The 24317-nt window shown below is 37.2% G+C and overlaps 1 protein-coding gene across 8 annotated transcripts in view; it reads left to right on the top strand.

The window, feature by feature from the left end:
* SEMA5A (semaphorin 5A) overlaps positions 1–24317 on the top strand; it is a 338112-nt gene that overhangs the window by 308464 nt on the left and 5331 nt on the right. For 7 of the 8 annotated variants that reach the window (XM_064661194.1, XM_064661239.1, XM_064661203.1 and 4 more), the window contains 5 exons: positions 2320–2538; positions 12455–12625; positions 17609–17764; positions 20956–21003; positions 23118–23329. In XM_064661194.1, coding sequence (XP_064517264.1) covers positions 2320–2538; positions 12455–12625; positions 17609–17764; positions 20956–21003; positions 23118–23329 — 806 coding nt within the window. Of the gene's footprint in view, positions 1–2319; positions 2539–12454; positions 12626–13272; positions 14793–17608; positions 17765–20955; positions 21004–23117; positions 23330–24317 lie in introns of those variants that run through there. The other variant, XM_064661260.1, reaches the window with a different exon arrangement.

The following is a 24317-nucleotide window of genomic DNA, read 5'->3' as shown; positions in this document are numbered from 1 at the left end:
ACACAGGGGAACACTTCCTGCAGACCAAACTCCACAGCAAAAAGATTCTTTAGAATCTTTTTCTGTTTCAGAGCTAAAGTACATTAGAGTTTTCCCTTAGAAGATTCCCCTTCCCAGTCTACAATTTAAACAGGAAGAAATCAAATACCATAATGTCCTATAAGGTCACAATTTTCCTTAGAACTTAAAAAGCTACACATGTCCTGCAAAAAAATCTTGAGAATATCCTAGGATTGTTATGAAGTGATACACCCTGCAGTGATTTATGAAGAAAATGACTGGAGGGCTGACCTGATTAATACTTGTTCCATTGTTTGCATTGCTTTTAATTTAATAACTAAAAAAAGCCCTTAATTTGAAATTCTGGTATAAAAAATAGTATTATTTTGGTCTCACAGCTCACTGCATACATAAGTTAAGCATTTCCATGACCAAAGTGATAAAAAACTGCATAAAAAAGGGTCTAACAGAGTAAGAAATTGGACCTGTATTCGTAACTCATATACTGGTTCTCTGTCTTGCTCCCCTTTTTATTTTTGTATGTATGTCATGCTTTTTAAAATGCTGCTTTTAATATCTGTGTAATAGAATCTGGCTCAGCAGGAGAGAAATAGTTACCCTCTATAATTCCTGAAAGGTTTTATCCATTTTTAGTAATTTTTATATTGCCGTTCTGATGTTTTCTTATTAATTTCAACAGTTTCCTATTACAAGTATTTCTATGTCAGTGCATCATCATTCCAATACTGCCAGTTATCAAGTGTTGAATAAAAATATGCAAACCCTCACTTACTTTGGGATTGTTGTGGGTGTACTTCTCAGAGAAGAACTTAAGCAGTGATAGTAATGGCATAACCACATGTAGAAATAGGGTGCAGTTGTTTCAGTACTGTACACTTCAAATGAGAGGCTCCTCCATCCTGGTTATGCTGAATGCTGGTCCTGTTCTGTCCAGGACAGACTCTTCACAGTATTTTTTGTTCCTGTTTTCATCTCATCATTAAGTAGATCTTCTGTTTCTTTGTCTCCATTTGATACTCCCACAGTGCCTATGCCCATGGGTAGGGCACAAAACAATTTCTTAAGAACAGACATTTTTGCTGCAGTTAGAGCTGCCAACAGTCCCCTGCATTTCTCCACTGATGATGATACTGTTCATCTCTACTTATATCAGCAATACCGAAACTCTAGCATAGAGAGGCAGACACATCCTCTGTTGTTTTAAGTACCGGTCACAGGACCTTCTCTCATCACAACTACTTAAATAAGTGCTTGTAATAAAAGCAGCAGTTACTGGTCCATCAATCATAGAGTGATACTAGCACTGGGAAAGGTGAACTGCTTTGGCAACAGTAGGAAATCCCAGTAGTGTTGCTGGAGTTGCTTAATAGTGATGCTTAGCAGTAATGCTACAGCTCAAGAGTGGTTTCACTGTTGTGATGAGTACAATTGAAGGAGTCTTTTTGCATGCAGGACCAAGCCCAAAAGTGACAAAGGTACTGCAAATGAACAACAGATTATTAGAAGCTGACCCAGGGCTATATCCAGGCATACTGGTTGTATGCTGTGAACAAGATCTGTGTGTTCCCTTTCACTAATAAATAGCAGACTTCATCCATTGCTGTGTAATCTAATGCCTTTTCTCTCTACTAAACTCACTTAGAAAATATGTTTTCCACTGGCTAGGTGGTTATTTTAACTATTCTATGTTGTGTGTGTGTGTGTGTGTATGTCTCCAAAAGGCCTATTTCCATAGCTTAGAACACTTCAGCTCAGTGAAAATAAACTGATTTTTAAAGTGACAAAACACAGCTCATCACAAAAGGGCAGTTTTGCTAGACTTTCAGGAATTTTTAGTGGACATTATCTAAAGTCTGAATAGGATAAGTACAGTCCATTGCTGCCTAGGATACCTTCTTTCCCTAAAACAGAGGCAGTAATATCTATGTAATATATCTGGAGATTTTCTGATGATAATTCCTGTGCAAGAGAAAGGTAATTTTTATCATTCTTAGGTGGAATGAATTGGCTAGTTCAGTCAACACAGACATAAAGTTTTAACTAGAGTGTTGGATCCAATTCTTTTCTCTAGTTCTGTGCAAGTGATTATGAAATTTCTATTATGGAAGAGTTTCTCGAGATAAAACTGGGGTTTAGATTGTGAGGAAGGTCAAGACCTTCCTGTTCATATTACTTACTATTATAAGCCTAATAGTAAATTTGAGTAGATTTGAAGAGTAAATTTGAAGAAGAAAAGGTTGTTTTGGGGTGAGATACTGTTTTAATTCAGTATTGCTTTTTCAATCCTTATTTTATTAGGATTGCCAGGGGATTTCTTGCGTTCTGGACGATACTCTGCTCATACCATCAATGGTGCCTGGTCACCCTGGTCTCCGTGGTCTCAGTGCAGTCGTGACTGCAGTAGAGGTATACGGAATCGCAAACGGGTCTGCAGCAATCCTGAACCCAAGTATGGGGGACTTCCTTGCCTTGGCCCATCTCTAGAGTACCAGGAATGCAACATTTTGCCTTGTCCAGGTAAGATTCAAATGAAATTAGAAAAGGGAAAATAAAATAGTCCAACTTCAAGGCTATATATTGCAGTAATTGTTTTGCTTTTTTCTTTTTTAGTTGGTGGGTTTCGGTTTTTGAGTCAATTACAGCTCAAATTTACCTCTATAATATATGTGCATTTAGGTAATATTCCCTTGTGATGTCAATCAGTTTATCTTCAACAGTAGTAACAGCTATGTCTTTTTTCACTTGTGATACTGACTGTAAAAATATAATTTTAGTATATAAACTTATCAGAAAAAAAAAGACATAAGAAATCTGGCAAGACATGAGAAATCTGGCCTAATTTTTATTTGAACTCAAAATATCATTTTCATCATAGTGGTTGCTGGCACTAAATCTGTGCTAGCTCTTGAATTTAGAGCCTCCAGCAAATAAGACTTGGGACTGATCACCAAATTAAATGGTAATTCAAGTAGGCCATAAAGCTTGTTCTTGGAACCTTGAGTTTCTCCTTCATTGAAAGCTTTTTTAGGATTCTATGAAAGGAATTACAAGTAGAATATGTGTTTACAAGAAACTGCTTTGGATTATAAATCATTGTTGCTTCTCAGACATTTGGCAAAAAAAAAGATCTTGGTTTCAGTCACCTCTCACACTTCATAAAACAGAAATCCAAACTGAAAGGCTTTTGAGCTTTGCAGAGGCTTTCTGGAAAAAGGAAGGGGAAGGATATAGGAAAACACATGAAGAAAAGAAGGTGCAATTGGATTAGGAGGAAAGAATTCAAGGTAAGAAAGAATAGTGAGGAAGAAGGAAAAATGACTGAGATACTCAGTTCTTTACAGTAGCAACAAATAAATTTAGAAATAAGCCTTCATACATCTTTAATTTTATTAATGATGTATAAGAGTACCGCATATTTTATTATTGGAGAACTGGAGTTTTTGTCATTTATTCAAGTTTGGATCTGAAGAATTACTATGGCAATATACCTATTACATGTGTATCACTATCATAAAACATGTGTGTACTAATGTGTATTTGTCTGTATATATATTAATGTGTAAGTGTCTGTATATATATATTTTGTCCAATCTTATTGCAGTGCTTTCCCTAAGCTTTTTAAGCCCTTTAACAGTCACTGCCCATTCTCTGCATTAGAATCTAAGCAGCAATAGGCAGATCTGTACAGAAGGACACAGTTCCCTCTCAGGAGTACACAGTTTCTTGAAAAACGTGCTTCCATCTTGCATTAAACCTAAGCAATGTGTTTTGGCACATAGCCCGCAAACCCAGTAGCTCTGTGAGTGTTCTGGCTGTTCACTGAAAGTGAACCTCTCTGCAGTTTTACTGCTAACAGGAACAATAGGATTGTTTGGCAAATTGAATGCCCTGAGGCATTTAAGCCTCCAGCTCTCCTGCAGATGGGGCAGATCCAAGGGGGATTTCTGCCGGGCATCCCTTCTTCAGTCTGGGGGAACTGAGCCCACTGAGCCATTGAAGTTCTGAAAGAGGCACATGGGCACGACAAGCCAGCACTTTCTGGTGAAATTTTCTTGCTGCATCCAAGGAGGAAAGTAACTTTAGTTGCTCATTGTGTAGCTCCTCTGTCAGTATGAGTGTCTGAGGAGGTCCAGGGAAAAGACTATATGCTTCTTTCTGTATAAACAATTCTGTTTCATGTGACTGCACTGTTGATCTGTGAAAAAATTTGAGTGTTGGCAGTAATGCATTAGGTCAAATGTTTTAGAGGACCATTGTACTAACATGTGCAAGCCTCCTCAGGGATGTATACAGTAGGTAAAGGCAGTTAGAATGTAGCATCTTCTCCTCAGTTCCTTCTTGCCTTGCAAAGGGAATCCCTCCACAAGACACAGGCTTCAGCTTCCTTTGAAGCATGTGAGTGGTGTAGTATTAGCTAACAGTATTGTCACAAATTTTAAGATATCTGATTGTATGACCATACTGTAGTAACAGCAGTACATGCGTTAAATGGGCCCAGATTTGTTTTTCATCCTTTGCTATTAATTTTCAAATTAAGTGCTGTCTTCAATTTTGTTGGATTTTTTCAAAGTTAAAAGAAGTCAAAGGGTTTCCGAAGTGGTATTTTTATTGAGATCTGCAGCTATTACACTGTTATATTTTTGAAGAAAATTGTTTTAACTGGTAAAACACAGTTATACAGACATAATTTTGTTGTAGAGGCCCTAGTTGTTTATGGGTTAGCCAATACCTCAGACTAAAATACATGAAGTTGTAAGGCAGAATTTGAAACTGTGCTTTATGCAAAAATGATTTCCTCTTCTGCTGTTTCTGAATTAGAAAATATTTTTAAAGATCAGTAGACATAAAGTGCAGTGGGCCTTTCTGAAGCAAGTAGTGTCCTAATAGATCTAATAACTTTTTTCAGAGACAAGTTTCATTTTTCTTTTTAGTGCAAAGCAAATTTGAATAAAGATGTACAGATTGGATGAAATATTTAGATGTATCATATCCTACAACAAGGAATCACAAAGTTCCTCAGCTACAGAACTACTGTTTGCCAATAATTAAGAAGAAATGGAGAGGGCTAAATCAGATCTCAGATAAATCTCAAGGGAAAACATTGCCAGCAGTAGATGTAATTAATTTTTTTTTTTAAGGCATGGGAGAGTAAAAAATTATTGCAGCATAGGGGTTATCCGTAAATTAGACCTGATATAATTTTGTAGAAAGGAAATAAATTTTTATTAGAGAAGCATACCAATTAATTTGAATTCTCTTAATTTTTAATGAAAGTAGCAGAAAGTTAAATTGGTGGCTAAACGTGAACATCTATTAGGTTGACATTCATATGACATCATCAAGAAAGGGCAGACATAAACCATACATGAGTGAAGAGCCTCTGCTCCAGGCCTCTGTACAAACCTACCATATCCCACATTAAGGACACAGAGGAGACCAGCCAGGAAGAGAAACCATGGTTGAATCAGTTTTCAGTCTTCTTGTTAATGAGAACAAGAAGGTTCTTGTCCTTTCAGTGCTAGGGACTGGATTTCATTTCCTGTGTGCTTATAATATTTAGGATAGCTCTATAAGTCATTCTTACTGTAGCTATCTGAGTGAGTTTCTAAAATGTCCCTGTTACGCTTTTTTCACACAGCCCTTGCTGGTGTTAATGAGAAAGGCTGGTATCAGGGCAGATCTCACTGAGGTATTGACTCCTCCCACAGACTAAGTTGTAGATAAACATAGAGTAAATATGTCAGGCCCTTCTTTCCAGTGTGAGCATCAGGGAAAAAACCAGGGAGTCTGCATAGTTCATTCTTGTCCATGTAGATAAGTGTGGTGCACGCAGAAAGGTGAAGGAATGTGGGGAGATTTTGTTCTGACCTCGACCTTAAAGTATTTGCCACAGTACTGGAAATAAAATTGCAACAAAGAAGAATGTGATGCTTCATAAGATTTGCCTGCGCTCCCTCAGGGTAAGAACAGCTTCACCTGCTCCATGCTGGCACAGAACCACTTAGTTACAGTCCAGTCCAGTCATTTTACTTTTAGAAATATTCTAGTTAGTAGGAAGGGGTACAATGGCAGCCATAAGGAACCCTTCCTGCTCGTGCAGGCTCAGGTTCTGCTTTGCTCTCTCTTCCACTTATTGCAGGCAGGATCAACCCCTCAAGATGTAAACTGCTGAGAAAGAGGAGTGATAGAGAATATGAGCAGTGTTTAAGTTATGCTGAAAGTCAATAGGACTTTAATCTTCTCAATCAATTAATCTGGGCTCAGTGTCATCCTGGAAGACACCAAGTGCTCTGAAGGACTAACACAATGAAAAAGTCCACGGAGCAATCAGTGTACAAGGCTGTCTTGTCTGGTTAAATGTCTTGCACCATCATTTTAAATATACTTATTAATATATTAATAGCCAGCAATTTATGATTGAATGTGCTGAAGAATCCCAGAACTTAAAAAAATTGCTAAATTCATCTAGAACCTGCCTTCGGTGGGTACTGTTAAATCTCTTTTTAGCCTGCAAGAGAGAAACAGTGAAGTTTTTTACACAGTTGTAAATGGTCCACTGAAGTGCAGATTGCTAGCAGACACTAGGCAGATTGCTTTTCGTTCATAGTATTTGAAGGCTGAATATATAATAGTAAATTGAACAGTGCCAGAAAATTGCCAGAAATTGTACCCAGGCCCTGGAAGATGATTTGTCTGTATTGTTCAATTTTAGAATGATCCCTCATACAATTTTGCCTTCAACTAACTAGCACTCTCCCAAATAATCTGCAGAAATAGTTTGCAAGTCAGTGCAGAGTAAAGGCATGGTCTCCGTACTCAGTTTCCATGTGGCTAAACTACTTTGACGTACAAGGGAATTTGAACTATTGTCTTGCACTAGCAAGTTATGCTTTGGCACTATATGTCAGCTCCTTATTTATGCCTCAGAGATGTAAATAGCATTGAGCTGGCAAGAACTGAACAGCCTCAGTAACTATGGAAAGGATCTGTGAATGCTCACTGACATTTCTGGGTTTTTTGAATTACTAATATGAGATCAGTACTAAAACAAAGAAATCTATAATCACTCATATCAGGGTTTTGTTATCCTTGGGGGCTTGCAAGATATTTACATTACGAAGAGAAATCCATGATGAAGTGTTGTTTGAATTTTAAATTCTGCAAATCTACAAAAATTAAAAGACTTTACAAACTAAAAGAACATAAGAAATACTATCCTAGTTCATAGCATTACAAATATCTTCAGTTATTTCTGTAGAAAAGGATAACTTTTTTTAATTTTTGTTTTATTTCTTGTTGCCTTCTCTTATATTCTTTCTCATAGAGACATAGGGACACTTGGCCGATGTGCCTTAATCAGGCATTTAAAGCACAGCTACATGAGCACCACTGAGTAGCATGAGCTACAGGAGTTTCCTTTCCCTCTTCTTCAGAGCATAGTGTTAGATCAGAGGGAAAGGACAGTTACCATCTCTTAGATTTGAAATTCTGATATTTCATAACAGTATTTTGGGATTTTACCAATTTCAGATTTTTATTATAGTAGTTTCGTTTAGTTGTGACATTTTGGCTAAGGTCACTAAACTTGCTAATAACAATAACAAGTTTCAGATATACAAAACTCCCTGAAAGACTATTTAAGTTATTTATGCATCCCTAAAGCCAGTTGTTGTTTATTGTTTCTTTTCGTCATTATTGGGGTTTTTCCTCCCATTTTTTTCCCTTTGAAGCTCATATTTGCCACAAGGAAGCAAGAATGTATTTAAAAGAACAGACAGAATTTATCCTGCAATAGCTTCCTAAATCAGGAGGAAAAACAAATATTCCAGTAAAGCTTGTCTCTGTGGCTGCTGCATTGATATCTCTAGGCTGCTTCCTTAGCCAGTAAGAAGAGGAATGAACTGTCCGTTGAAACAACGATTGCTTTTCTAACTTAAGAGTCTCAGTTGCGACTTAAATCCAAGTGGATCCTTAGATTTTGTTCTTGTTCTTTCCTTAGAAGTATTTATTTGCCTTCTGTGTTTCTGCCTTGCACTATGTTGACTGCTTGTTTCATCCAGCATTGCTTTCATGAATAAAAGTTATCTGTAGCATCACAGAAACAAGACTTTGACTTTGTAAACTATGATGTAAAAATTGCTCTTTCCCCACACTGAACATGCAGCAATATCCCACAGGATTAGGAAAAAGCTGTAGAATAAGTGATGTGGAATTGGATGATCCCCAGGTATCTGGAAGTGAGCAGTGTTCTCTTGGGTCTGTAGGCTGCCCAATATGCATGTCCCCAGGTCTTACTTTTGCATTTCTGCAGGGGGAGAGGACTACTGCCTCTCTATTTTTACTGAATCATGCAAACAGAAAAGACTGACTTTTCAGCATTTTTTATTCTCTTTTGCCACACTTTTAAAAAGATTAGCATGAAAAGTTATAAACCTAAAGGCATACACGCACGCACACGCGTGCGCACACACACACAAAAGCAAGCCACAAACCAAAAAACAAATGGGTTTTATTTGGGTTTTTTTGGTTGTTTAGATTCAAAATGAGACCAGACACTATATGAAGGAGCCTGCAGTCCTCTCACTGTTCTTAGGTGAGGCCAGTGTGTCTGCCCACACTTCCTTCCACTTCCTTGTAAAACGCAAAGTGCATAGCAGGGTAGCAAGTGTACTCAATTGTCTCTTGGAAATTCTCCAGTAGTCTGGATGTTTTGTCATGTCCCCTGGAGATCCCATTTCTGTACACTGTTTCTTCCTGGTACATCCTCTTTCCTATGGTGTGGATTTTTTTCATTATAGTGAAGAAATATTTATTAACCTCAACAACAGCCAGTAGGCAAAAAGTTGTTTGCTTTACTATAAAGGAAAGAGCACTGTTTGAGAGCACCCTGCTAGCTGAAGGAAGCCTTCTTCCTAAACGGATCAACCTCAGCTATTGTCAGAAAATGTAAAGACTCTTTAAATCTTTCATTGTGGAACTGCTTTAGCAACTTTCTTTTGTCCAACAGCTCTACAAAACTGTTATGTAAAGAACCTGTAGTGACTTTCCTTGCAGCTGTGTATTTTTTCTCCTATAAGAGGCAGAAATAACATTAAGGACTCCATGACAAAAGGAAAAAAAAAGAAAAAAAACCCAACCCAGATGGTTCTGTGTTGCTAAGCAACTTAAAGAAAGATGAAAGAAACCACAGAGCTCTATTTAGGTCTCGTAAAAAACTCAAGCAGTAAATACTCACTGCTTTGATCTTATTTAACCGTGATGATGCCTTATCATACTCTGTTGCTGAAAAGCAAAAGTTCTGGGGACAAATAAAAAAGGTACTTATGATAGTCCTTGAAAGGCTAGAGATTTAGGAAGGCAGCCTGTCAATAAATAGTTGCTAAATACCCAGTTATAATTGCACCGTCCAGCTCAATTAGGATCAAATCTAACTTTGTCTAGTATATTTGTCCTTTCCCATCCTCCCCAGACCCACTTCTCCCTTTATATCTGAAGTTATGTAGTACAGCCATGATCACTGCAGCTGTGAAACATGATGACATGCCTGGGTGTCACATCGGTCTCTGTGTTCTTGGCCACTTTTAGATCGATGGCATAGTTTCAAATGCACGTGCATTTGTGTTTCTGGTCCATTGAAAAATAAGTAGAAAAGTGTTGGGGGTCACTGTCTCCATTACAGTGAACAATGTAGAGGTAATGTTTCCAGATGATTTATATTCTGTCTAGGCAACCTCAGGCAGAATCAATTCTGGTTTGTGGAACTCTATACGCTGCAGCAAGTATGCTTCTGATTAGTCATTTTGAGCTAGTCAGCAATCACTTTAAAAAAAAAATAAAAAAACTAAAAAGGGAGTATCTAGAAACGTAAAGCCTTAAATATCTCATGAAAGGAGTAGCTTGGATAACAGCTTCTGCTTTTATTTGACATAATTTAAAAAGAAAGAAAAACAGAGGCAAGTTCTGAATAAAAGATACCATGTCTTGAAATTGTTATAAAATTGCACAGTATATTTCACCTGCACTGAAGACAAATAACCTATGGATTTCTTAGATATGAGCTTGCATAATACTATATTAACAGAGTTATCTCAAGCAAAAAGACATATTTGTTTTCCAGTGAAAAGTATGAATAAGAAAAATATGAATAAAAGAGTAAGTCAAGTACTCTACCGAGATGAAGTATTTATTTATGTTAGGTGGTATAAAACTCTCTCATACATCTGTATAGCTAGATTATTTGGTTGATAAATATATCCTGGAAAAAATGTAACAATCATTGAATTCCTTAATAAGGGAAATAATTTATTTCAATTGCATACTTGGAATATAGTACCAGATTCCACAAATCCTATCTGTCCAATCAGGCTTCAGAGTCTACATACATTACTTGCAAAAGTTTTTGCAACTACAGTTCTTACCAAGAAAGTACCAGCTCCGTGCTTTCTTGATGTTTAGGATAATGTTGCAAATAAAAAATACAGGGAATAAAATGCTGTCTATTCAACAGTTTCACTTACAGGATTAGTAAATAGCCTAAGACATGCATTTGTGAATTACCTGTTTGAATAGCAGTTGAGAACCTGAGGCTATGCTATATCTGAAATTACATTAAAAAATGCATGTATAGGTTTTAATATCAAAATTCTCCTAGATCATTTTCTCACTCTTGAAGCCTTTGCATAGAAATCATTCTACTTGACTCACAAAGTGCATTTGCGATATACAATGCTACAAAGCCAAAATGAGTAATTCTTAACTGTTCTAGATCTCCATTCAAGAGAGATTTTGAATGCAGTACTACACAGATATTTTCATTGTAAGTTATTTTTTTTCAAATTTGGAACTCTTTTTTTTTTTTTTGTTAGAGATAATCATGGAATAACACTTCAGTACACCAGTAGAAATTACTCCTTGAAAAGTTGTTTCATTAATTGAGCAGAAAAGAGCCATTATGAAATGGTTTTGGAGTGAATGTTTTGGAGACTTCAATGACTATCAATTTTTTCAACAAACAACAAAATCCTACAAAGAATGTCTTAAATGAGAATGCTGTAGAAATTATGTACAGAGAAAGTGTACTTATTTAGTATTTTTAAAAGTGGGAAATAATAAGTTTCTGTCGTATGTGGTAAAATGCCCAATGCTGCTATGAGTGATGGGAGAAAAACAAGTAAAACTTCTGCTTGGCTTAGGACCCTATTAGAAAGGAAAATTTACAGCACATTGCCTTTATAGTACTTAGAGGCTCACCTATTGTGTCGGTTGAATTACACACTACTTATTTCAATCAGTTTCAGGTGTGGTAAATAATTTTCTTACTTAAGAATTAAGAAAGCGAGTGACAAACTTTAAATAGGAGGTTGAAAAGAAATGATTTTTTTGTAGGATATGAAAATTTTTAAAGTTTAGGTTTTTGTCTCTTAAAAAAAGATTGAAGAGAAATCAACAAAATACTGAGATTCTTTGCAGCAGGAATGCTGCTCCTGGAAGGAGTACACCTGACATTGCCATGTGGCTGCAGATAGGAAGCCTTTGACAGATGAGCTGCAATGTGGCCATGAAAACCAGAAATACATCCTGGAGCAGTAGCTGTAAGAACAAAGGCTGCAAAGGAACCAGTCTAGGGCAGGCAATGAGGTCAACTTTCACTAAAATCTTTTCTAGTGGCCATGTGTCAAAAGCCACTGACAAATGAATCTCTCATGAAATCCAGCCTACATGTCAGAAGAATCTTGTGAAAACTGTGTGGAGAATAGTTTGACATACTTGAATTAGTAAATACAAAAGAGCAGGGTGGAAGGAGGGGGGGGAATAATAACATTCTTCAACAACTTGTGTTAGAAACTTAAAGTGGCAACTCCTTTTTGTCCATGTATGTAGCTTTTTTTTAAACTTCTGCCATTGTTCTGCTGCTGACATCTCTGTTAAGATTGTAAGTATATATTAGCCCATCAAACTCTACAAGTGTGTTAGATCCTTTGAAATGGGTTGTAGGGTTAAGGCAATCCAACTGGGCTCAGAACGAAGTCTGGATTCCTCCATCCTTCTGTTGCTATTACTGAGCGAAGTTTTTTTCTATCAATAAAAAACTACTCTGAGCTTATAATACTTCTGTTAAACAAGCTTGGTATTCTGTTTCCTCACAAGTGAGAAAAGACTTTTGGCCTTCAAGATATTATGGTACCCACTGGAAGTGTCTTTTATGAATGAGTAATTTCGTTAGGCTTTCCAGCATACCAGGGGCTTTTAAAATATGTAAATTAAATTGCATTGTGGTAAGATTAAATTTGTGGACCTGTGTTCAGTGGCACCTAAAAATGTCCAATAATTTCCATAGGCCATGAATAAGATCCGCAGAATATGAGGAAGATGGGCTGGATTATGTCACATCTCACATCAGTTTGGGAAAATACAGTTTTTTGTGTCTTTTCAGTGGATGGAGGCTGGTCTTGTTGGTCATCTTGGTCAAAGTGCTCAGCAACTTGTGGAGGAGGGCATTACATGAGAACCCGTTCCTGTACAAACCCAGCACCAGCATATGGAGGAGATATCTGCCTTGGACTGCACACTGAAGAAGCACTCTGCAACACACAGCCCTGCCCAGGTATGGCAAATCAGCCGGTGCATCTTTGTTGTTCATGTGTCACTGAATAAGGCATTCACAGTTAAGCAACATAATGTCCTTGATCTATTATTTAGAAGCAAATAATTTCTTTCCCTTATTAAGTGCACAATCAGCTCTTACATTCTACAATGCTACAGTAAATCAAGTACTAGCAGGATATAGTATATAGGAAACCACAGCCTCCCTCTCTCTTTAAAAATTAAAATTTAAGTTACCAGGTCTGAATCTGGATTAACTAAAAATGTGTAATATTTGAAGTGGATCATGCAAACAGTTTGTGAGACTTAATATCACAAAGAAGTGCTTTTGTTATAGCACTAAACTTTCAGAGCAAGCAAATTGATGAGATTAATATTCAGCATGTGTTACCATGAGGTCCTTCAAGTAGATAATATTTGCCCTGTTTTCATAAAAACCACAAAACAAACTGTAGCATGCTTTTTAAAATACCTTCTTCAACTTCAGATGTTAAGGAACAAAGACTTCATCTTTTTAAATGACTGTGGAGTACTTAGTAGATGAAGTGTCTCTAATTGTATGATATTATGGATCACATCTTTTTCTGTTATTTTGACTCTGCCTTTTGACCCATATTAAAGGAAACTCATTTTTTTCATGAAATTTAGGTGACAAATTGAGATTAAAACCACAGAAACTTTCATTTATTGCTGATTAGTGGATTACAGGCAGCAGCAAAAGGAAAGAAGCAGCTCTGATGCCGCACTGTATTACTTGCTTCACTTAGAGCTCCTAGACTTCATGGCAGAAGTTTTCTTCTCATATGATGAGGCAGTGCATATGAAGGCAAAAGCCCCATGAGTTTGAATTTATGGATCCTATTACTTGTGATGAACTACAATTTATGGTAATTTCGTTTTCTAGGCACTGCATGTCTTCCAGCAGAATAAAAGTAGCTACTTTCTGAAAATTAAAGCCGATGAAACACTCTGTATTGTGTTTGAAAAAAACCAACAAACACAGAAATCAGTTGATGATTTGATTTTCTGAGGCAAATAGTGTACATTTGTATGTAGAAATTACATAGCTGCCTTGAGATTCTTAAGGCATCTTTAAAATTTCAGAGCTAGTTCATTGTGCTAGTATTGTATCTATTTCTTGTGTTGTACATTTATTTTCTACCGCCATTTTCCTATAAATGACAGTTTCCAAACATTTATAAATAATGTCTTCATCTTATTTTAACCTGTCTGTTACCCAAATTTTGGAGTGGATGCAGAATAGAGGAAGAGATTGGTTTCATTTTGGTTCATGGATGTGGAAGCCCTTATAAAACAATAAAATTTCAGAGGCTTAAAATGTATTTGTTACATCTGTAATATTTTATTTATATTTCAGTCTCATTGAAAATTTGCCATAGGTTTTTGAAATAGCACATCATCAGCTATGAGAACGGTCTTTGCCCCACCTTTACAATATAGATTTCAAAACTACTTTTTACTGCTCTTATTTCACATTGGTATAGGTCAAAAATAACTGCAGTATTAGGAGTTTGGAAAGGCTCCAGAATCTTTGCAGAGCTGTTTTCTTGTGGTGAGGACCAGGTGAAGAGTGGTTCTTCCTTGTGCAGATCTGAAAGCACCATTGGTGACATTCACTGCTTGAGTGACATCTTTAATATAGGAAGGAAATAATAATGACACTTTGAATCTAAGAACAATCAACTAACACAGAAATGCATATGCAAAAATGGAAATTATTTGTAACATTTCTTAAGGTCTGAAAAGAGCAAAGATTTTTTGGCATTTGAAATAGTAGGGTTTTTTTCCCAAACAAAACTATCAGAATACTAAATTTTCTGGAATCCCGATACTAAGGATTTCTTGAGGATATAGAAGTTTATTGGCAAATCCAACTGAAAGTATTCAAATATGTGCTTAAAAGAAAATAACAGACTTGTGCCTGCAAAATACATCAGTTTTTCTCATCTTTCATTTTAAAAGTGCCATTATTGAGTTTGTGGGTTTTATTTTATCCAAATGCAATTGCATTGATGTGAATGGAAGCACTGCAGTATTGATCAATAGTCATTTATAGGCTGCTTATCAGTAGGTGTAATCAGTTGCAATGATGTCTGTAATGTACTGAATAAAACATTATCTTATACTTAAAGTATTTACTGCTGTAAGAGGGGAAAATACGTTCTGTCCTTGAACTGTTAACTCACGCATGCGAACAATGGATAAAGCAGTTGAGCATTTAGAAATGATAGTATAGTTCTACATGAAAGAAATCTGTAATCTTACATTGATTAACCTCATCTTTCTGAGGTGCCTTCTTCACCAAGGGATCTCTTAAGAACTGCTTGAACTTAACCTGGTTTCAAAGGCCAGACAAGACTCTCTAGGAAGAAGGTGTGACATTTCATGAGTAAGCCTTTCCATGTTAGAGGTGAAAAGCATTGTCAGGTTAAACACCTCTCCAGCCCACCCTCTCTTTTACTTTCTCATGGCTTTTGCAAAGAACTGAGGAGAAAGTTGAGAGAAGCCTGCCTGAGGTGCAAAAGAGCCTCAGATACTGTGAAGATAAAGGGATCAAAGGGATGAGTCAGGATAACTGAGTCAGTAGAAGTGCCTGCAAAAGCTATGGGTTCAGTGTCCCTGTGAGGGCAGAGATAGAGGCTCCACAAAGGGCAGGTACAACAATTTGAAATTGTATATCTGTCAGTCTTGGGTATTTTACTTGTCTGTGGCTCTCTGAGCTCCCAACAGTGGCACTCCTCAAAGCACAGTTTTCTGCTTCACCATTGCAGGGATGACCATCCCTTTAATGCTTGGATTGATGTCCCCTCTCTCCTCTTCTGTGATTCTGTGTGCCAGATGAAGCTGATCAGTATGGCACCAGACCCACTGACTACCTGTGCTGTAGTGTCTGGGTGGCACCATGGGACTCGCTGTGGGAGGGAGATACCCTGTGTTGCTTATATTGAAAGGTCCCAATGCTCATAGTATCTTTTACCAGTCCCTTAAAGGGCAGGCTGAAACAGTAACCTTGGCCAGTTACCCATATGTGACCTATCATGATCTATGTGTACTCTGAAGTTTCTATTTTATCATGGGATGTAGTTCCTGCAGCGAAGAACCTGGAAGGCCGAAAGCACACTGGACAAGATGGGGCTGCAAAGTACACCAGCCAACAAGATGCATTTAGGATGCTCACAAGTATTTTGACACCTACTGCATATATCCCGGTTATACCAGGACTGGACAGGAGTCTTGGCTCTGGCTTAACCATGCTCTCTACCACCAATGAGAACTGGGCCAAGATTTGTATTGAGCAACATTCCATTAAACTTGAATGAGCAGAGCTTTATTTGTTACTAAATATTTATGGTAAGGATCCAAATACTTAGTTGAATTAGATACAGCAGCTGACGCTGGAGGTGATGACAGCACCTGTGGATATGCCACACTATGTAGGAAGGAAGAAGCCTGTCCATTTGCTTGACTCCCACCTCAGCTCTCCTACCCCCCTGAAGTAGGATTAAACTACGATATGTCATCTGCTTCTGTGCTCCTACTACAGACTCTGCAAATGAAGCACTCTCAGGACCTTTCCTAAGAAACAGAAAAGCCAAAATAAAAAAACTGAGTATTCTTCCTACTCACAATAACAAGATCCTACAAGCTGATTGTATTCAGGTATTTTCCCTGTTCAAACGAGGCCTCATCCAGACACTTGCTAATTGTTCATAAATATCAATGTCCAGGTTCTTACCTGAGCTGGTAAGTAAAGACTACAGTCTCAAATATTCCTGCTGGAATCTTTTAAATTTTACGTGACTAAAGTTTTAACTTTTTTCCTGTGTGAATAAGGGGAAGGTAATGAGTAAATGTGAACCTTGTGTACTGGATTTATGCAATGTATTGGAAGGGGTCCAAAACAGTGTAAAACTTTCCCGACTTTCCACCTGATTGGTAAGGTAAAAAAGCTTCATTAATTCACAAATTTTGATGTTGTTCAATCTAACTTGGATCAAAATTAGATAATATATACTTTTTCATTTGAAGCAAAATGAAATTTGTAAATTGGTAAATTTGCCTCATATAGACATAAAATCAATTAAAACTTTGAAGTAGAAACAAGCTTGGTTTGGGATAGTAGGGCTGTTTATTCCATGTCAAAACCATAAAACCTATCTCCATAGGAAAGCTGACAGAAGAAAGAAGGAAGTTTAACTGAACTCTCTCTTTACTATGTTTGCCTAATTCAGAAGACTCCTATGAAGGCAAGACTTGTGCTTGAATTGTAAGAATGCTGAGTGCAGTACACTCACAGCATCTCATGGGAATGAGATCAATTCACTTCATTTAAGGGAAGTATCTGAGATCAGAAAGGCATGAAATAAAAATGTCTTAATCAAAACTACATAAGGAGAGGAAGAAATATAGAAAAGAAATAGAAGCTGACAATAAACTGAATAGGGAAGAGAAGGTGAGAATACTTGATGAGCTTTATATACGGCCAAGAAATGGACCTGAAATAGCAGAAGATAAAAGAAAAATATTTTAAAAATCTTCGAAATACTACTATTTTTTGTAGTTAATTACACATCCTATTTCAGATCTGGAATACATACGCTTATAGCTCTCATTGCTACTTGTCAGGTACATAAACAAAGACAGTGTCCTTGTCCACCCTCAGGACCTAGACTGGAATTAATTCCACAGCGATCACTCTTTCAGTCACCACTGCAGAATCCCTCCAACTTCTCACTTCCACACAGGAAGGCTGTGGCAGAATTAAACATTTCAGAGACTTTTGCCAAAGCTGAACTGCATTTGTTTTATCGGAATGAAGGTGCTGCCCTCTGATAGTTGGTGGTAGATGGGAGATGAGGCCTTCTGTCATAATTCAGAAATACAAGCTATTTTTCTTTAACTTGGTGTACTTGAAGCCTTTAATCACAGTGTCTGCATGTGTGTCCCTCTTTGCCTTTTGCAGACAGCTGGTCCGAGTGGTCCAAGTGGTCCGACTGTGACTCATCTGGCTTCCAGACCCGCACTCGTCAGTGCATCATTTTATTTCCTGTAGGTAGCCAGTGCACGGGCAACACCACAGAGAGCCGAACCTGTGCTTTGGACTCCAACTTTATACCAGGTGAGATCAGCCAGCTCCTTGAAGGATTAATGAAACTTAAGGTTTCTGGAGTGAGACATAGCACTGTTTCAGATTGCACTGCAGATTTTCCTTTTGTCACCCAAAGCATGTTGGTCTACTGTGCAGAGATGATGTTGTCAGATCTGGTGTCTACATGAAAATCTGCCGTATGGCACCCAGTGCTGTAGAGCTGTCCCTGCTGTCACCACCTGGGACTTTGGTTAGTCACTGTTGCAGCATTCTGCAGGTCCTTCCCATCCTACTTGGTAGCAGGGGATGACTGCAGACAGCAAGTAGAAATAGTTTGCTTTTTATTTTAATTTAAGTGTTTTTGAGACTCTAGGGAAACATTCCTCTAGGTTTTGTGGTTTGCCTATACAAAATGGCTGCTGCGATAGTTAATCTGGAAATCATTTCAGAGTCCCTTAAATTAATAACTGCTTAGAAACTCATTAACTTTGCTCCAGTCCTTATCTCCCCTATGACTGCTAAGTGCCTGATGGATAGTCACATTTTGTATTATTCCACAGCATTTGTCAAAACTCATGACTATACTTTTGTTTTTAAATTACAGCAGTCATTTAAATCCACACAACAGTAGGGGTGGTCACAATGCACTGCTGTTAACAGTCATCTTTCTCCCTATGTACCTTGAAAAAAGCTAGTGATCTTTTCACAGACAGAGAAATTTACATTTTAATGTATCATTTGAAATGTAGCTGTGTTTACTCAGTGCAGCAACCTTTTTTTTGTGTGTTACTATTTGGTATAGTACAATGTAAGAAAGACATCAACAAATTTAAACAGTGTGTTTATAGATAGTGCATAATGCTTTAACTCCCAAATACTATTTTCCTCTAAAACTGATGTGAAAAATGTCAGTGTAAAAGCAAAAACTCCCACATTGTATTTTCCCCTTTTTTCTAAGGCTTTTGAAACTCTGTTAATACTCACATTCTGTGAATCTCCAGCTTAATCCAATATAAGCTCTACATCTTGTTTTGGAAAGTAGGTGTTTGAAGAATCTGAAATGAGCCACCTCTTCTCTTTCCCTTCTCCCTCTCTTGTCACTCCTCCTCAAATTGTCCCCTTGTGCTTGGCACTGGTGAGGCAATATGTTGGATCCTGTGTTCAGTTCTGGTCACCTCTCTACAAGAAAGACATTGAGGTGCTGGAGCGTGTTTGGAGAAGGGTAGCAAAGCTGGGAAAAGAGTCTGGAGCACAAGTACCATGAGAAGCGACTGAGGGAGCTAGGGTTGTTTAGCCTGGAGAAAAGGAGGCTCAGATGAGACCTTTGCACTCTCTACAACTACGTGAAAGGAGGTTGTAGTCAGGTGTGTGTGGGGAAATCTCTCCTTCCAAGTAGCAAGTGATGGGACAAGAAGAAATGGCCTCAAGATGCACCAGGGGAAGTTTAGATTGGATATTAGGAAAAATTTCATCACAAAAGTGTTGTCAAGCACTGGAACAGACTGCTCAGGAAAGTGGTGGAGTCACCATCCCTGGAGGTATTTGAGAATCATGTAGATGTGGCTCTTAAAGGCATGCTTTAGTGGTGGACTTGGCAGTGCTTATTAATGATTGGATTCAATGATCCCGAAGGTCTTTTCCAATCAAAATGGTTCTGTGACTGTGACTTAACAGTCTCAGTGAGACAAAGTATGCTTTCAGCCTTTAACTCTCTGTAAGAGTGCTGTTCTGTCAGGTTTGATGTTTTGTCATTTTGAAAATAGTTAGCATTGGTTTAACTTGTCACAAATGATAAAAAATTGTGATCCCTTTTGCAAGTAGCTGCATTGGGATCATCTTCTGGCAGTGGAGAGCCTACTCTTAATTCCTCATACAGACTCTAGTGCATCTCTGTGTGTATCATTCTTTCCCTTCTCTGGTCTGTTTGTTAGTTCTAGCAGAGACATCCTTGGATGGGAAAACCAGAGCTCCATACAGTGTTCATGGTGTGGACAGCACATAGATTTGTAAAGTACCATAATGCTGATACCCTGTTCTATTCAATATTGCTTTCTTGGCAGTACCTAGCATTTGGCTTTCCTTTTTAACTCCTTCTAAACACTAAATTGTTATTATCTCCGAACAATTTGTCATAACCCTCAAGTCTCAGTCATGAGTACTAATGGTTAGCTCACAGTCCATCATTTTATAGGTGAAGCTAGGATTTCTTTCCACTATATGTACCACTTTGCACTAATCTGCATTCTGTTTTATTTATTTTTTATTGCCTAGTTTTATAAGGCCCTTCTACAGCTCTTGACAACATTCCCTTGTTCATGCTACCATAACTTCGTATCACCAGCAAACTTCAAAATCACATTTGCCTCTGCTTTTCTAGCTCTTTGCTGGAAAGCCTAGGTCTCTGCAGAAGTGGTAACCTTCCTCCATTGTAAGAACTGGGCAAATAGTACTAGCCTGGTTTTGTATCTCTTTCTTCATTTCATTCTTACTTGGAAAGTCATTGTTAAAGAACTTAAAATTCTGCTTTTTTGAAATCCAGGTAGCCTGTGTCAGTTACCCCACTCATGTACGCACGATCCTTGACCCTTTCAGAGGGGTTTAAGAGACTGTTTTGTAAAATAGGACTTCCCTTCCCAGAAGCCAAGGTCTGCAAGTAAAGAGAAGAAAAACTTGATTTTATTGAGATTTTATTCAGTATTTTTTCAATATTTTTTCAAAGTCAAAATGGTAAGGATACAGGCTGGAATTACATTTTATTAGTTTACAACTGAGACCCATGAAATTGGCAGTCGTCTTTTCTGATGATGTGTAAATTCCCATTTTTCACATTAGTGCTAGACGTGACTTCTAGAAGTAATGAGCACATTTGAACACAAGGTAATTAAACTGTAGTTAATTTTGCTATTCAGTAAATCAACTCTTTCTCCACATGCTTAAACTCCACAAAGAATGTTTTCATGTGCACTTTATCTTTTTAATTCCAGAGATGTTTTGAGGCAAGAATTAAAAATAAGTTGCTGCTTTTGCTTGGGAAACTAAGAAACCTGAAGATGTCATGGGACCCTTTTATTAATTCTACCCCACAGTCAAAGTATTTTTTACTTTGGATTTGTAGTGAATGTAGTAGAATGAATTTTTAAATCCTTACTGTGTTAATCAAACTAGTAGTTCTCTGTAATATTTTTTTCTTCTTGGCCTAAGTGGTTTATTTATTTTTCTAGAAATATCTGTGGCACGATCCAGCAGTATAGAAGAGAAACGATGTGGCGGTAAGCTTTTCAGCTCAAGATGTGTATTAAATGCTGAATTATTGATTCCGTGTTTTTGCTTTTGTTTCACCTTTTCCAATCCCTTAGTATTATTCTACCTTCTAAATGCTGCGTTCTCATTATTTACACTTGCATTGAAAAAGTAGCTACTTATACAGAAAACTGTAGTTACTACAGGATTTCTCATTAAATATCTATCTGTCATTGGTGACCTTTGAGACAAGAACATGCATTACTGGATGTTTGTGTTTTCTTGTTTTTCAGTATGGCAGTCACCATTGTCTCAAAAAAATACATATAATAAAGTTATCAGTAGGTCAAAATCTGTAATGTTGCTCCACATTTTTCAGGACAATAACTTCACAAACCTCTTTGGGACTCCAAAAAAACAGCAGAAAACCAGGCTGGTAGCCCATTTAATAGCTCAGACTCTGTCTGGGACTCATTTTTAGCTTCACTGACAAAGACAAAACTAAAAAGTAAATAAGAAGTTCCATTCCAGAGAGTCATGATGCTAACAAAACAAATCTTGAAAGGAAGAACTTTAAAAACCACCAAACAAAAAGAAGAAGAATAAAAAGGAAAATGACCTTTTTTTTTTGTGCTGAGCTGTCACACTTAGTCTGTGTCGTCATGGTAATAGCTCTGACCGGGTTTACTATTCTTCCATGCACAGATAAGCTGCATTTTTAACCTAATAAAATACAATGAAAACACAGAGATTATGCAAGGGTACCTTTCTGTATTGTAACTTGTTATGGGAGCCAGGATAATGTAATTTGATTTTTTTACTAATTAGCAGTAGTTCTCTGAAAACGTTTTACCAAGTTTTGCAACACTGGGAAACTGTCATAAAAGTGTAGAAGGATATTTCAGTGGTAGTTTATATATTGAAGCAGTCATCTAGTTACCTAAATATAGTTTGTGTTTCTAAGTACCCAGTAGGCATGTAAAGGTCCTACCTTAGGCATTTACAAAAAATGGGACTCATGTCCTGGCCTGTTTTTCTGTATTACAGTGAAGAAGGTCTAACAGATGTTTTTAAGACTAGCACCAGTATTTCAGTTTAAAATCTTTCATTTGTGCATTTAAGCAGCCACAAACAAATCTTCAGTAATCTTAAGACGAAATTTCTGACACGAGCCTCTCACTGATAGTTCTTTCCTAATCAAAAAACACAGTTCCAGTTTGAAATACCAATGGAAAGCAGTATAATTTGTTTATTTTGAGCTAATCCTACTCGTGCCACATCTGACCTGGTATCTATTCAGTAACATCGGTGAATGACTGTGCTTTAGATTCCCTTCTACGGTTTCATGCAGCAATGAGCTTCCTCTCAATTTTAATCCTTACATAGGTGGAGAAGGTTTCCCATCATTTCATCCTGTAGTATCTTTGAATGGCAGAGCAGATAGGAGGGTGCTGGGCTCTGAGTTGTTGACTCTACACTCTCTGGCTGCTATGCTTAAAAGCATATTGAGCTTCAAGGAATCTGTCTCTCCCTACTACCCATTTTCCCCTAACATGCTATCATTTCTTTCTCATTCTCCCCCTTACATGAAGAAAGGGGATATGGAAAACATTTTAGGGAAAAAAGGAATGTGATTCAAAGATATCAGGATTTTGTTATGGCCACAAGTCACCATGTATAAGAGAAAGAACTAGAAGGGCAGTAGAGGTGGTGATATTGTAGTTCACTGAAAAAAAAAAACCAAACCAAAACCTATGTATTTACATTATTCACAAAATTTATATATAACAAGGCTTTGTTACATAGTCTGAAAAAAAAAAATTGATGAACTATTCAAACCTACAAAATGCAATTAATTTATCTTTCACTTGGGTTCTGAAATTATTTAAGCATTTTTCAGAGATCTCAATCTTAATACTTATGGAGATGTATGGGTATCTAAGATTCTTATAATGCTTCCTTCAGGGAAGTAAAATGAATTTACTACAGTAGCGATAAACCATTGCAATTGTTTCAGAGAAACACATGAAAATTTCCTTGTCCTTATTTGAATCAAACACTTGTGTACTTTTCCCCCAAGTTTAAGCTTTTATTTCTACTTCCTTAAAATTAAGAATGTCGTCTTCTTCTCTCTGCTCTGCAGAGTTCAACATGTTTCACATGATTGCAGTGGGATTAAGTAGCTCAATACTTGGTTGCCTTCTTACCCTGCTTGTTTACACGTATTGCCAACGGTATCAACAACAGTCCCATGATGCAACTGTCATCCATCCGGTGTCACCAGCTCCTCTAAATACCAGCATTACCAACCATATCAACAAACTGGACAAATATGATTCTGTAGAAGCCATCAAGGTGAGAAGTGGGTTGGGAGCTATTATATGCTCCTAGACAACATTTCTGCTGTATCAAAAGAATTCTACTTGCTAGTTTTCTGCAGTGACATTTGGGCTCAAATTATGCTGATGGTCAATGACAAAAATAGATTTCATTTGAAATATTTTAATTGCAGATCCTTTTATTTGTCAATCCCTGTTATGCAGGAAGTTCAATTTTGCATGTGTATATAATTTATACAGCAACCTTTCCTGGAAAAAAGCAGACCACTCAAGTTTTTTTTTGTGGGATTTTTTTTCCTAATTGTGTTCCCTAGTGGCTTGTTCAAGAAGTAAATAGGGCCATTAACGATCACCATGGCATATAGTGAAGATAATCCTTTGGCTCTGATGATCCACTCTCAAGGGCACTGTCCATCTTCCTGCACTATGTCTCCATACAGGAGATGCATCTGGTGAATATATTCTAGGTCAGACTCTCAGCTAGTGTTTATACCCAAAATATTCTGTGAAACAGCAGTACAGATTTACTGAGAGTCTATAATAATATCCATATCATTTATCATTATTCCCAAACAGCAACTTCCTTGTTGTGACCTTTTAAAATAGCTCTGCTTTTCAGATCCACCGAATTAAGGAAGGATGTGCATTCTGAAAATACCTAGTTCAGTATCTTCAGACTACATAGTTTATTCACGCAGCTGCAAAGCTTTTTGCAAATGAGGATTTTTCTTGAATCCTACCTGGATAATCCAGTTTCTAATTTCTGCATTTTTCTTTCTAATTAAAGACATTTTAAACAAAATCATTAAAAACAGCAAGAAAACTCTGGAGTTTCTAGTCAGCAGTGGAATATGAACCTAATTTAAAGCTTTTTCAAATGCCGCTAATCATCTCTCTAGATAACTACAGAAACAAACAAACAAAAAAAAAAACCCCTCAACCCTTTGAAAATTCATAATTTAAAAACCCGTATTACTTTTTTAAAAAACAGAGTTTATGGTCTT

Source organism: Pseudopipra pipra, chromosome 1, assembly GCF_036250125.1.
Source record: "Pseudopipra pipra isolate bDixPip1 chromosome 1, bDixPip1.hap1, whole genome shotgun sequence".
Lineage (NCBI taxonomy): Eukaryota > Metazoa > Chordata > Aves > Passeriformes > Pipridae > Pseudopipra > Pseudopipra pipra.
This window is presented reverse-complemented; position numbering and strand designations above follow the sequence as displayed.